Here is a 13949-nt window from a genome sequence, read left to right as displayed (position 1 = left end):
ACCAGTCTGTCACAGGGCTACATATACAGACACACAATCACACTCACATTCACACCTACGTCATTGGTGCATTCAGGTGCGGTCAGACAACCAAGTTGTGTTCAGGAGCATCAGAAATCGGAGTTTCAGTAATGTAAATTTCCAATGAAAATGGAAAAAGTTTTGGGGGGGCACACGGGGTGGCCAATCAGATCGGGGGTGGGGGGGTGGGCACAGAAGATCCGCCACTGATAAGAACCTGTAAGTAGAGTTTTCTACAATTTCTTCCCCTGAGAAATGATTTAAAATGACATTAATTCAGTTTTTAAAAAAATGTACATCCTCACACTGATGTTTAAAATGTACAGAAAATATATTAACTGTAAACTATAGAAATAAAACTTTATAAATCCCACTGACTCAAATAAAAGAAGGGAGGAACCTGAATTTGGGGAACCTGGACTCATAACCTAAGGCTGTCTGTGAAGCAGGATTTCCAGAATTCACACCTCTGGATAAGTAGAAAAAAAATACTGTTATTCAAAGAACTGCATGAAATACCTGCAGCTGAATCTGTGTTCTTCTAACTCTTTGATTCTCAGGAAGCAAGACACAACTATCATCTCAAAACGAGAGTTTTACAAGCACCATCGTCACCAGACAGTCAGTGAATTGCTTTATTGAGTTTCCAGACAAATTTAACAACAGGCCCACTTTAAAAAAAAACAACAAAGAAACAGATAATCAGGATCAACATCACAACATTACAGTGAGAGTAATTTAAAAAAAAAGGGCTTCAATTAAATGTCCACAAACCCCTGAAATGAAACCGCGTGAAGAATCACAAGAGTCACCTTCCCTTTTTTAAGCTCCTGCAACACAATTCATCAACAGCAAATCAGGACAAGGAGGAAGAAGAGAACAACAAGATAATAAAAACGGGCTGAAACTTCAAAAAAAAAAAGAAAAAGGGACGAGTATCATCATTAATAATAGTCACAGTAATAGATTGCTCGAGTAGCGTGTATTGCACATGTGTACACATATATGCACTTTATATACATGTGAGTCAGCAAGAACTAGACATATGTCGTATCTGGAGAAAAAGGACAGCACAGACAGAGGAGAGTCAGGAATGTGCTTGTGATCAGTTCCAACAAAAATGGCGTTTTTTTTGTTGTTTTTTTTTCTTTTTTTCCCCAAAAAATGTTTCAGGCCGGACGAGCGAAAGGTAACAGAGAGAACGTCTCCCCTCAAAAACAGAAGGAGGTAAGAGAGAGAGAGAGAAGGTGACAGTCACACCGATACTGGACCTCCCCCGTCTCACCCGAGAGTCCAAATAAACTCCCCCCTACATCCCCATAGCGAGACACTACGTTTACACCACAGTATCAAACATATCAAGAAATATACAGTATTAACTCATGTAGCAAAATAGTCCAAGTGTGTGTGAGAAGGTGTGCGTTTCGCCTCGGTGTGTGTGTGTGTGTGTGTGGCAACAGTAAAGCTGTGTGACCTCTGGAGCCCCGACGACACAAACAGCCTCTTAATTCTTCCATCTGTGCTTCTGTACAGCGACCGCCGCCACTCAGAGGTCAGTTCTGCTCGATACGGTTCCGTTTTTGTAGTTCCGGCCGTCACTTCTATCGATCGCGACAACGTGGAAATCACTGAATTAATAAGTGAGATGTGGGAATACAGAAAAAAACAAAAGACTGGGGTCCAAACCAAAGGGGCACAGCGGCTGTAGCTGATCAGAATGTTTGGATTTATTCGTTTTTTAACCCTCGTGTCGTCCTGCGGGTCAAACTGACCAGTTTTCAAGTTTGAAAATGTAGGAAAAAATATATTTTCACCGTGAAAATTCTGATGTCCACATTTTCAACATTTTCGTGAAATTTTTGAACATTTTTTGTTGGAAAAAAAAAGAAAAATGTTTCTTAAGAACATTCACAAAAAATAATATTTTTTTTGTGAATGTTCTTAAAGAAAATATTCAAAGTTTGACTGATATATATGTAATCACTTTTTAGGATTTTTTGGAAGATTCTTACTCATTTTTTGAAAGTATTTACGAGAATTTTCTTGCCAAATTTGAGAGATTTTTTTTAATATAACATTTTTTAAGGGAAACTTTTGAGGAATTAGTGGAATTTTCTCCCTAAAGGTTTTGCAAATTTTCTGAAATTGGGGGAATTTTTTTTTTTTGCTTAATTTGGAGATTTTTTTCAGACAAGAAATCTAAATTTTTTTGTACCTGTAAATGAGGACAACAGGAGGGTTAACGGGGCCAGACGGTGCAGAAAAGTGGCAAAAGAAACTTCAATATGCCGGAGAAGTGTCTGACTTTTCCTCCTTGATCATCCAAGATCAAAGCCAGATGACAGAAAAAGTAAAACTTAAAGCTGTTTAAAAAAAAAAAAAATCTTCAAACTTCTCGATCTCTGATGTCAGATTTTTATGGACTGTGAATATTCTGCTTAGAATGCATTGAGCCTGCAGGCTTTCATCCAGAGGTTGCGCAAAATGTAAATGAAAAATCAAACACCTTAATCATTTATGTTAGTTTCCATCTACTACTGTTAATGCAGATCTTAAGAGTTGGGTGCATTAAGGAGCTTGGCTACAGTCATCAGTGGAAAAGAAAAGCAAACAGAATCCTTTGCTAGACTCGATTAGCAACTGAAAATGTCCGGAAAAAGGCTCAGAACAAAACTGACCCATTTGAGGAAAGAAGGGAAGATGCTAACAAAAGCTTGGTGCATTGAGATGAACAGCTGGTGGCGCTAATTCTCAATTTGTGTGAAGTTAAGACGGAACGCTGAGAGCAAAACTGATAAAAATGTGTCAGTTTCAGGTATTAAATCCTAGATTAGGCTCATACTGATGTCAACTTTTTCTATCTTAGTCTAACGTGGTGTTTTTTACGACACATTACTTCAACTTTTGCTCATTTCCAGCGCTCTCATTGTGGCTTTAGTGCTGAAAGCAAAGAAAAACAGGTGGATGTTGTTTCTCTTTAAGCCACAAATAGTTTAAGAACTTCTTAACTAAACAATTAAAAGGAAAGGTAAATCAACAGGGGCGATAAAATGTTGATTTCTCAGCTGTGGCAAGGATGTTAAGTTAAAATAACTTATTCATTTGAGAGGGTGTTAAAATGAATTTGAAGTTCTTGTGGATGGAAGCACAGAGCATTCACAGAAAATGTTTTATCTCTTACTCTCAAGATCTGGAGCGAGTAAAAATGATTCTACAAAATCATTTATCCAAAGCGACACACGTGTGAGAGTAGATCCAACACAAGCAAGGATCTATTCAGGAGAAAACAACCTGGAGAAGAGCCATAAGACAAGTTCAGGTGTTCTAATCGGATCGTGGGAGGAACTCGCTTTTTCTTGTTGCGGTCCGTCAGTTGTAATGGTTTCGTAAATACAATCAGTGGTTGTTAACGGTTGCTATACTTAAGAGGACTGGGGTGATGGCGCTACTGGATTCAATGAAATAAATACAAGTTTGAATGGCAATTTAGGCTTTTTATTGTTTTTAGTAATTGTCACATTTTAAAGTAAGATCTGGTGTTTACAAGATCCAGAGCTCGTTCTAAAGAGACCGTCTTCCTCAAGATGAGGAGAAAAGGTCTCTATTTTTACTCTTTTGTGAATGCGATGTGCTTCTGAAGAAGAATGACGGCCAAAATAAACCAGAAGTAACTAATAACATCAAAAACAACATATTTTAATATTTTAAGACGCAGTTCCCCTAATGGCCACAAGGTGCTGCCTAGGTGACTCCTCAACAAACACCGTCTCCATCACTACTTGTTGGGGGTCATTTTTTAAGTATTAAGGCTTTTTTTTTTCAGCTCCTGGTAGTCGGCGCTCGCTTGTCCCGCCATCGTTTTGCTTGCATGAACTCCAGTCGAGCTCAGATTCAACACCACCCTCCAATAATCGCGTCAGTCTGTCCGGCTCCATCACTCACTCCAGCCTCTAAAAGGTGAGGTGCTGCTATTACTGTCTGCAGGTTCAATGGACAAAATGGCTTTAGTGTTAAACGTTAGTACAAAAAAGACGACACTGAACCTCCTGGAAAAACAGCTCAATAAATCAATAAATCAATCGGCTGATCAATCAGTACGGCCCATCTGTTCCACCTGACAAACGGTACGCACAAACGGCACCCGACCGCGTGTTAAAAAAGGCAGAAGGAGCTCCATGGATGATGTAAGCTGTGACGCTGTCCGCTGTGTTACCATGGCAACGCTGAAGCTGCTCTCCTACCGCTGTGGTATTGCTTTGAACAGACGGGACCCGGAGGTAGCGGCGTCAGCTACAACACCGCAAAGAGTCCTGGGAAATGGAGTTAAGTGAGGCTGAAGGCTGTCGACTTGGCGACACCATCAGTAGAGTTTGTGAGTTGAGTTGGAGAATAGAGCGGTCCAGTTCTGGAGTTTGGGTGCAGTTTTGTTAGTCTGAATGAATCTTTTAACCAAAATCCTCCATTTTAAAGCTGTGATTGGCTGCAGTTTGTTAGAGTATTGTAACATTTGTTCTATGAATTCTGTTTCACTTTGGAACGTGTCCACTAGATCCCGCATCCCATTCATTGTTTATATGAAACGCACCGTTGCATGCTGGTCCGGTTGCGGTATGTTTCCTTCTGAGAGCCGCAGCTCATTTGCATAAAGTAGACTCCACTTCTATCCATCCATCCATCCTCTATACACCGCTTTATCCTCACTAGGGTCATGGGGGGTGCTGGAGTCTATCCCAGCTGACTCGGGTGAAGGCAGGGGACACCCTGGACAGGTCACCAGTCTGTCACAGGGCTACATATACAGACACACAATCACACTCACATTCACACCTACGGACAATTTAGAGACTCCACTTCTACTTTATGCAAATTCATTGTGGAGTGTGGAGGTTCGATGCATCGCGAAACTTTGGTCAGACGTCTAAACTAGCTGTTGGTGAACTAAAACAAGGATACGACAGCTTATTTCTCACCTCAAATGCTTTCACAAACACTTCTGCTGAATTGTTTTCATAATAAAAGACAAAGTTTGCAACCAAGCAAGAAATCCAAGAGCAGACAGCTCCCGAGTAAATGCGTTTGTCCAATCAGGGGCAGGATAGTTGTAGAAGAAGGTCAGCAGGAGTTCAACACTAGTGGTGCACAATAATGCACACCACTAGTGTTTGTGTCGATCCAGTATCAAGTAAATACAAAGTCACTATCACTGATATCAATACTGATACTCCAGACTAACTTTTTCACAAGTTGGTAGCTTTAGAACAAAAGTTAGCGGCTGTATTTGGTCGTCCACATCTGGAATGAAGATGGGGTTGTAAATGCTTACAGGGTTTAAGGATCAGACTAATTCCTGGGTAGGTTTTCTGTGGGTCAGACCAGGAAGAATCTGGGTTGGCGATGAAATCACAAAGTGAGGGGTAACCTCCTTAAACAGGGTTCATTTTTTTATTGTCTTTGATAATAAAGTGTGACAGACACTGTCCCACCTGGTTCCAGGGGAAACACTTCACTAGCTGAGCATTTGCTTATGGACAGACACTACATTTACCGATGTTCCCTAAACGCCTCACAGTGCAGACTGATGCTGCTCAGACGTCGCTAGTTTTTGCAATTGGCATACAGGAGAGAAACTGAACCTAAAGTATCGATCTTATTACACTGGTATCATTCAATATCAGTACCAATGCTGGTATCGATACTGCTGATATTTGGATCGATCCCCCCACCTCTACCAAGCAGCCGACATGCAGGTAAAACACATCTAGTGGACACGTAGCATCACTCTGTAGTAGTTTTCTTGTTTATAAAGGTTCACCTTCTGTTAACTTCTGGCTAACATTAATTTGTCCTTTTGATTTGTGAGCATCATTTCATGTAACAAACCCTCCTACAGCTCATTAGCGCTGATCCAGGAACAGCACACCATGCAGTCACGGAGTGGAAAGAAGAATGTTAGTTGTTAGACTCAATATTTGCTGATTTTTCGGTCTCTGCGTCGCTTATCTGCCCACATCTTTACCAGCAGGTATCGTTTCAACGACAGAAACCTGGAAGTTTTATTGCACGGTCTGGGAAAACAAACAGTGTTTATGGTGGATAACAATGCTTGCAATGTTAATCCTGTCATATTGCTGACCCTGTGTGTTATTTTAAGCTACAACTGTCTCCGTTTAGCAGAGTCCTGGCTCTGAACCAGGCGGATAGCAGCAGCGTGTGGTGTACAGGCTGGTAAGGTCAGAGGTAGCTGGGAGCCGCGGTGGCGACGCTGCAGCCTTTTTACAAACATAGCAGTAACCATTTATACCTGAAAGCACCTTTACTGCTCTCTTAGCGTCATATTTGGCTGCAAAAAAGCACAACAAGCTCTAAAATCCCACTCGATGCTACCTGCTTAGCACCAAACTGCAGATAAACGAAACTGGAAACAACCCGTGGAGCATTTAGCAGCTCAGCACACACATAGTAGCTATTTAAAGCAGAGCTAACAGAGGAGTAAATACAACAGACGACCTGCTTAAATGAATCGTCTGCTGGATGTAGAAACAGGCGAGTGTTCACATATCCACTGGAGAAGGTGACAACGTGCAAGTGTTTGTATTTACAGGGTTTTTTTGCTGCCCCCAAGTGGGAAAAACGGTTAGTGTGGCTTTAAACGAGGAGAAAATGTGACAAAAGAGACAAAAACTGAACAAGAAAGGTCTGCTCCACTCAAGTCAATGCAAGTGGCCTCACTTTGTCATGTCATCACAGGGAGTCTCCACATCTTTCTTATACTCTCATGATTTTATAATCCACTCAGTGACCATCACACATAGTTTGCTGCTGTTGGATCAGAGCTAACGAGCCTCTCAGGGGCTGCAAATATAACCGTTACAGGAGCTGATTAGTCAGGACTTAGATATGTAGCGTTACGGTGAGGGCAAACAGACTGAAACACACCATCACTGGACCGGCATATTCACCCGCTCATGACCTGTTCGCCTTAACGTCCCCCTTCTTTCTGTAGTTGCTGCTGTTTACCTGAGGGGGGCAGCGCTGGTTCTGCCAGAGGAACAGGAGCTGGCTGTTCCCCTCCGACAACAACAACAACAGCAACACAACAACAACAACAACATCCAGCCATCCTCAGCATCTGTAACTGTAAACAAACAAACAAACAGGTTCTGGTCCGATGGCGTCAGACCCTGTGCTTACTTCCTGTCAAACAGCCGAACGTTCAAAACATCAAATCTTCAAATAGAATATATTCAGAAATCCAATCTGATTGGATAAAACAAATACATACATCTATATATACCTACGTATGTATAGATATGTATAGATGTATATAGATATATTTATATATGATGTGGTTTTTGCTTTTTATACAAAATGAGAAAGTAGTATTTTGTGTTTTTTATACATATACGTATATACAGGTATAGAAAATGAGTCTGCTGTGACGTAACCATGGGCGACAGGACAGGAGACAGTATTTACACTAAACAGAAAATTTTACAATTTATAAAAACACACACACAAAAAAAAAAGACAAAGAGGGATGCGGCGATCGTCGGGTCGTCGTGGTGTTTCAGAAACACAATTCAACGATCTCCCTTCAGAGAGAAAAAGCTGTGAGGCTCAGGTGTAAGAGAGTGAGAGGACTGAAGGGGGGCAGTTTCATTAGTTACACGTTTAAAACCATGAAACCTGATCCTGAGACGCTTCTACCAGAGTCCACAAAGGTCTGACTGAGTGTTATTTTACTGATACTACGATTGGCGGTTTTTACTGGAGATTTCTAGCGTGCGACAATGGCTTTAGAGGCTTTTTGTCCATCAAAAAAACACCAGTCTGGGGGGAATATCTGGTGTTAATGTTGTCAGACTTGAAAGAACGTAGAATTGTTAGCAGTTAGTTTGAAGAGTTTATATTTATGCGATTCTGTCGTCGTCTCAGGGTTGCTAAATAGTGAGAATAGAACAAACTAAGGCATCAAGATGAAGAAACAAAGACCCAAAAATGAACTGACCGACTGAAACAACAGCAGTGTGCGTGTGTGTGTGTGTGTGTGTGTGTGTGTCAGTGTGTTTCTTCAGTCCTGATTGGCTGGTTGGTTTGCTGAGGTGCTGCGGCGGTGGTTTGTGGTTTTTTTTTGACTGGACGGTTTGTTTTTGTGGACAGAAAAAAAGGCACCTAGTTCCTCCTCCTCCTCTGCTTATTTATAAACAGGTAACTCCTCCTTCCAGCGCCCGGCGACCCCCGGGGTTCGCCAGGCATGTTTGTCTCTCCGACGCCACAAACGGACACTCAAGAAGACAAGTCGTCCACTCGGTGTCCGACGAGATTCGAGTTTTCCACAGTTATCGTCCCTCAGTGGAAACAGAGGAGAAGGGACGGAATAAAAAGACGGAAAGAATGATGTGGATGGTGGAAGAGTAGAACTCAGTGGTGCTGTGTACAGGGGGTGAAGTATACAAGGGTACAAGACGTGTATCCTTCCCGACGCTTCCCTCCTCTGGTCGCCATGGAGATGCCAACAAGTCGTCTGCTCCTCCTCGGACGGACGAACCAGCAGGAAAGAGACGCGTCCACGTTTTTCACAGGCCCCGCCCCCTCTCTGCCTCCATCATGTTCTCCTCAGCCAATGGGAGTCCTCCACAACGGCACAATGCCACTCTGTGTGTGCGTTCCTACGCACACTCCGCGGACCAAGAGGAAAAGGAAGAGGAAGAGGAGGTGCTAGAAGGAGGTGAATGTGGAGTTTTTCGTGTGCTTCTCGTTTAAGCTCCTCCTACAAGACGGGCTCTTCTTCCATTGGCTCCTCAGTTGACCTGTAGAAAGTTCAGAAACAAATGAGGGTTTGATGTCAAAATGTTAGCCTCAGGTTTGACTGAGCACATTTTTTTCTAACACAAATATGTATGTTTTTATAGTATGCCATTTTATACTGTGCACAAAACTGAAAACAATGTGGTGAAAATTTTAATTCATGAGCGTTACAATATAAAGTCACTCCAGTCAAAATGCTCGGGGGGTTTTGCTGCTACAGTCTGCAACAGAACTGGAGAAGATAAGCAGCTAGTGGCTACTACTGGCTAATAGCAATGCTAATGCTACTGAACATGTATGAATCCGAGTCCTCATACAGCAGCTCTAGTAGACTATAAAGTAGTGATAATTACTCCTGTGAATATGTGGTGTCTGCAGCTACGTCTGCAGGAGAGAATAATGTCGGCTTCATGGGACACGTGGACCCAAACTACGCCTGCAGAATGCATAATAAAACCATCAGATCCTCTCACTGAGGAGAATAGGGGTTCAGGATTATCCTTTTATTGTCACTCCTCCATGTGTACAAAATAACGTGAATAAAAAATGCAAATTTAGTTCACATTTTATGATGTATGGGTCAGTTTGCTGAATGTTAGAACTCTAATACACTTGTGCTGCTGTTATAAAAGGTTAGCATTTGTGCTAATGCTAAACCACAGCTTATAATTGTGGCCACAGTTCAGCTGAAGTTACACTGTGTTGAAGTTAATAATGCACTTTCAGTCATATAAAATGTACTGTAAGTGTACCTAAAGGAATCCTGTTTGTTCATATATTAATAATCTTCAATAACAGCAACCTAATATTACAGATATTGGTGATTAATTGTCAATCGGATATTTGCCATTCAATCATTTATTTAATTAACATTATAATAACAAATAAAGCAGAGGACAAGGAACATGCAGAATGTGTACTTAGCTAACAAATACAGGAAGAAGTTGTGTCATTTGCTCTTAGACTTCTGTACAGTCCTAATTTCTCTTCTCAAACCAAAGGAGTCGCCTCCTGCTGGTCATTAGTAAGAATGCAGGTTTAAGCCACCTCCACGTCGGCTCTACTTTTCAGATGAAGAGGCTATGTCCGTCTTTTATAGACAGCCCACAGCTGATTTACTATATCTACAACTTTGGAGCCATCAATGAATAGCTTTTTTTAGGAAGTCAGTGTTATCTTTTATTTCATAGTTCAACTATTAACATAAGATAAGATCTACTTTATTCATCCCCGAGGAAATTATTGTGCCAGAGTACAATAAACAATAAACAAAGGTTAGTGGAATATACACAATTACACAGAGGTTAGTAGTTAAAAAGAAATGACCAATAATGAAAAGAACATAATGCAAGTTTCTAAAAGTGTTTGAAGTGTCACAGTGTGTCAAGCATCTTAAGAGTGTAAAGTGACTGCATTCTAACACTAAAAACTAGAAAGATTAGCAGAAAATGAACTGAAGGAGAGTAAACAGCTGTACTGCACCATCAGCTCTTTAAATGCTGTTTGTGTGCTGACTGACACAGGCTCGTATCACTCTGCTGCACTCTGTGTCACTCCTGGTGCTTGGGTTAGGGTTACTACACTGAACTACCGACCTGCTGGTTTCTGTGTTGTCAGGAACGGAGCCCGGCTGCTCGACGTCGACACTCAGCGAGGCCATAGCGCTGACCGTCTCTGCCTCGTCCTTCTCTGATTGGCCCTGAGCAGCCAGGGGGCCGTCCAATAGCGAGTGGCCGCTGGTCTGAGACAAACTCTGGAGACAGGACCAGTGTTTACCTGACGGGACAGAAAGAGACGAAGAAATACGTTGAAGAGGACAACATGCCGCAGTGTCTCGTCGTCGCATGGATTCACTGTTTGTGTACGAGCTTCTTACTCTGGATCTCTATTACTCTCTCCAGTGAGGCGCAGGCTTTTGGACACGGCTGCTCCTGAGGCCACTGAAACATAGAGTCACACTGAGACACACAGAGAGAGAGAGAGTGTTAACAGAAATGCATGAAATTAGTGTCTTTACTTTATGTTCAACCAATAAAGACACATGCAGGAAGCAGAATGAGGAATACCAATGACCTTGTGTAATTCTTGTAATATCTGCATGTGTGCATTGTTTAAAGAAGTGGTTCCAGAGATTTAATGGATAAGATGTAGCTGTGGGTAGTCTAGTTTAACATAAAGGTTAAAATAAAGGAGAAGCAGGTAGACTGGCTCTGTCTGAAGCAGGGTGTCCAACATGAGGCCCGTGGACCAAAAGTGGTCCTCCAGAGGGTCCAATCCGGCCCTCAAAGTGTAAAAATTACAGAGAAGACATTAACTGCAGATTGTAAATCAGTAAAACTAGAAATTTAAAATCCTTTCTAGACTATGACAAGTAGTTTTGATCATAAAGTAAAATACTAGATTGTTCTTTGTTCTTTTGTGTCTTATTTTCTTAATATTTTGTATATCTTGTTTTTGTTGTTTTATTTCTCGTTTTTGTGTTTCTTTTTTCTCTCACTTGGGTTTTTTGTCATTTCGTGATTTGCTTTTTTCGATGTTTTATATCGTTTTTCTCTTTTGGTGTTTTCTGCCTCACTTCCGCTCTTGGTCTGCTTTTTGTTGTTTTGTTTCTTGCTTTTGTCATTTTTGGTCTTGTTTGTGTCATTTAAGTACATTTTTTTTTGTCTCGCTTTTGTCGTTTGTCCAGTTTGTCTTCACTTTGTAGCTTTTCTGTATAATTTTTTGGTCTCCTTTCGTTTTGTCTCATTTTTTGTCGCTTTGCATTTGATTTTTGTAATATTTTTTGTCTTGTTTTTGTTGTTTTTTTTTGTCCTTTTGTTTCACTTTTGTAATTTTTATCATAAAGTAAAATACTTAATTATTCAGCTCCAGATAGCTGTGACTAAATGTTGTGTTCCTTTGTAGACACTCTGTGATCTGGAAGTTGTAATGTGTAAATGATAAACTGAGGCTGAATGTTGCTGAAACTGAACTTATTTTCCTTCAGAAATTTCAGGTTGTTCATAATGTTTCGTAAAAAGATAATTCATTAAATGTGAACATTTTCAGAATGTACTTTTTTGAACTCAAACAAAGGAAAAATGTGGAGTTGTGCTTATTTATTGGTTATTATGCTGTGATTTTACTGGTCCGGGCCACTGGAGATCAAATTGTCCTCATTGTGAAACCTGAACTAGAATGAGTTTGACACAAGCAAAAAAAAATCCTTTAATTAAGCTGTAAGACGACGACAGACTCTTTCCTTGCATTTACTCAGTCCCCTTAAAACCTACTCAGACTGCGGTGTTATTTTTTTCATCCTGCTGAAGGGGATGGAGGACGACACCTCTCAGGTTAAAATGAATCTTTATGTAATGCTGTTGAAAGCTCTCCGTCTCTCACCGGGTCTCCCAGCAGCGCAGCGACGCAGGCCTCCGATGCGTCACAGATAGCCGTGAGGTCATGACCGCCCTCCAGCGCCATAACAACCCGCCCACCCGCCAGACCCATCAGCAGCTGCGACAGCTGACCGAAACCTGCCAACACACATCGGCCACAGTCAAGAAACTCCACTTTTATGCCATTTAGAGATCACGTCAGCGAGCAATCAAGAAAGGTTCGGTCGCTAAGGCAACAGGCGCTCCACTCACACTTGGCAGATACGTTGTAGCCTCCCAGAGGAGACTGGTGACCCTCCACCGCGTCAAAGCCGGCCGACACCAGCACCACATCTGGACTGAACTGCTGGGCGATGGGCATCACCACACTCCTGCACACACAGAACGGACAGTTCAAAGCGAGATGTTTCCTTAAGGTGGTAGTCTACCCGCGTTTATTAAACAACTTATTTTGTTATAATTTCTAAACAATGCAACCCATCAACACAAAACTTGGCACAAAGAAAGATAGATTTAGTAGAAGCATTTTACATTCAGCTAAAGTCTGCTACATTTTATAGTTTCCATAGCAACAGATTTGGAGAGATACAAAAAATCTTGTGGAACAAATATCTTCAGAAGGAAAATAGCTATCAACAGCAAATTTGGTGCTGACTCCTTATGTTATTATTTACGTTTTAAGTAGACAGATTTCTACTTCATCTAATATTTCTGCTCAAATAGAAAAAAAGGACTCTTTTCATGGTTATCATTCAAGTATACAAAAACAGGAAAAATCGTCCACTTAAAACATAAATAATAACATAAGGAGTCAGCACAAAATTTGGTGCTGATAGCTATTTTCCTTCTGAAGATATTTGTTCCACAAGATTTTTTTGTATCTCTCCAAATCTGTTACCATGGAAACTATAAAATGTAGCAGACTTTAGCTGAATGTAAAATGCTTCTACTAAATTTATCTTTCTTCGTGCCAAGTTTTGTGTTGAATGGTTGCATTGTTTAGAAATTATAACAAAATCAGTTGTTTAATAAATTAGGGTAGACTACCACCTTAAGTAAAATCTTTGCCTCAAGGCTTTAAAAAGCAAATCCACACAGAACAGTAAGCATGATGGGTTTGTGGACAGCTAAAGTGTTACCTTACCGCACAAAAGTCTCTCTTGCAATTGAATAAACAACAAACAAGAGTGGTTATGCATTTGATTTGCTATATTTAAGCTCAGATCTAATCATTTTGGGTGTATAAGGTTGATTTAGTCTTTTAAAAAGTCCTCTCTGCAGGAAAACTCTGCTTAATTTAAACTGCCAAAAGCAAACTAGTCTTTAGTTGTAATACTCTAATCTACGCATTGATTTTGAATACATTCATGGCACTGAAAATGATATTCAAAACCTGGTGTACTACTAATAGAAATGTTAATGTTTACCTGAAGGCAGTGAGGTACTCCACATCACCCATAGGGGGCTCCACTCCTCCAGTCCACGCTATGTTCACATTAAAACCGACACCAGCACCTGATCCCACCTGCACAGAACAAGAGAGAGAAGTGGAAAATTACTACATTTATTGGGTTATTCGAGCATCTGTTGAAGCTACGATAAAGAATCAGTCAAGGGCTCCACTGCAAAATCTGACTTTTAAAAATTCCATTTTTCTTGTCAGATTTCTGTTTTTATGTGCGGCTGAACTAGGAACAGCCAATCAGAGCATTTGGCATAAGACGAGTTGATTTGTTTTCTAGG

The 13949-nt window shown here is 40.9% G+C and overlaps 1 protein-coding gene across 3 annotated transcripts in view; it reads right to left on the bottom strand.

Annotated features, from left to right (window-relative positions):
- Positions 1–642: 642 nt before the first annotated feature.
- hdac5 (histone deacetylase 5) overlaps positions 643–13949 on the bottom strand; it is a 90713-nt gene continuing 77406 nt past the window's right edge. For all 3 annotated transcript variants that reach the window (XM_051960658.1, XM_022215550.2, XM_051960652.1), the window contains 6 exons: positions 13634–13731; positions 12459–12577; positions 12211–12344; positions 10706–10787; positions 10425–10605; positions 643–8831 (listed from right to left, as the gene is read on the bottom strand). In XM_051960658.1, the coding sequence (XP_051816618.1) occupies positions 8792–8831; positions 10425–10605; positions 10706–10787; positions 12211–12344; positions 12459–12577; positions 13634–13731 (654 nt within the window). In that variant the 3' untranslated portion in view covers positions 643–8791. The remainder of the gene's footprint in view (positions 8832–10424; positions 10606–10705; positions 10788–12210; positions 12345–12458; positions 12578–13633; positions 13732–13949) is intronic.

This window comes from Acanthochromis polyacanthus, chromosome 2, assembly GCF_021347895.1.
Source record: "Acanthochromis polyacanthus isolate Apoly-LR-REF ecotype Palm Island chromosome 2, KAUST_Apoly_ChrSc, whole genome shotgun sequence".
NCBI lineage: Eukaryota > Metazoa > Chordata > Actinopteri > Pomacentridae > Acanthochromis > Acanthochromis polyacanthus.
This window is presented reverse-complemented; position numbering and strand designations above follow the sequence as displayed.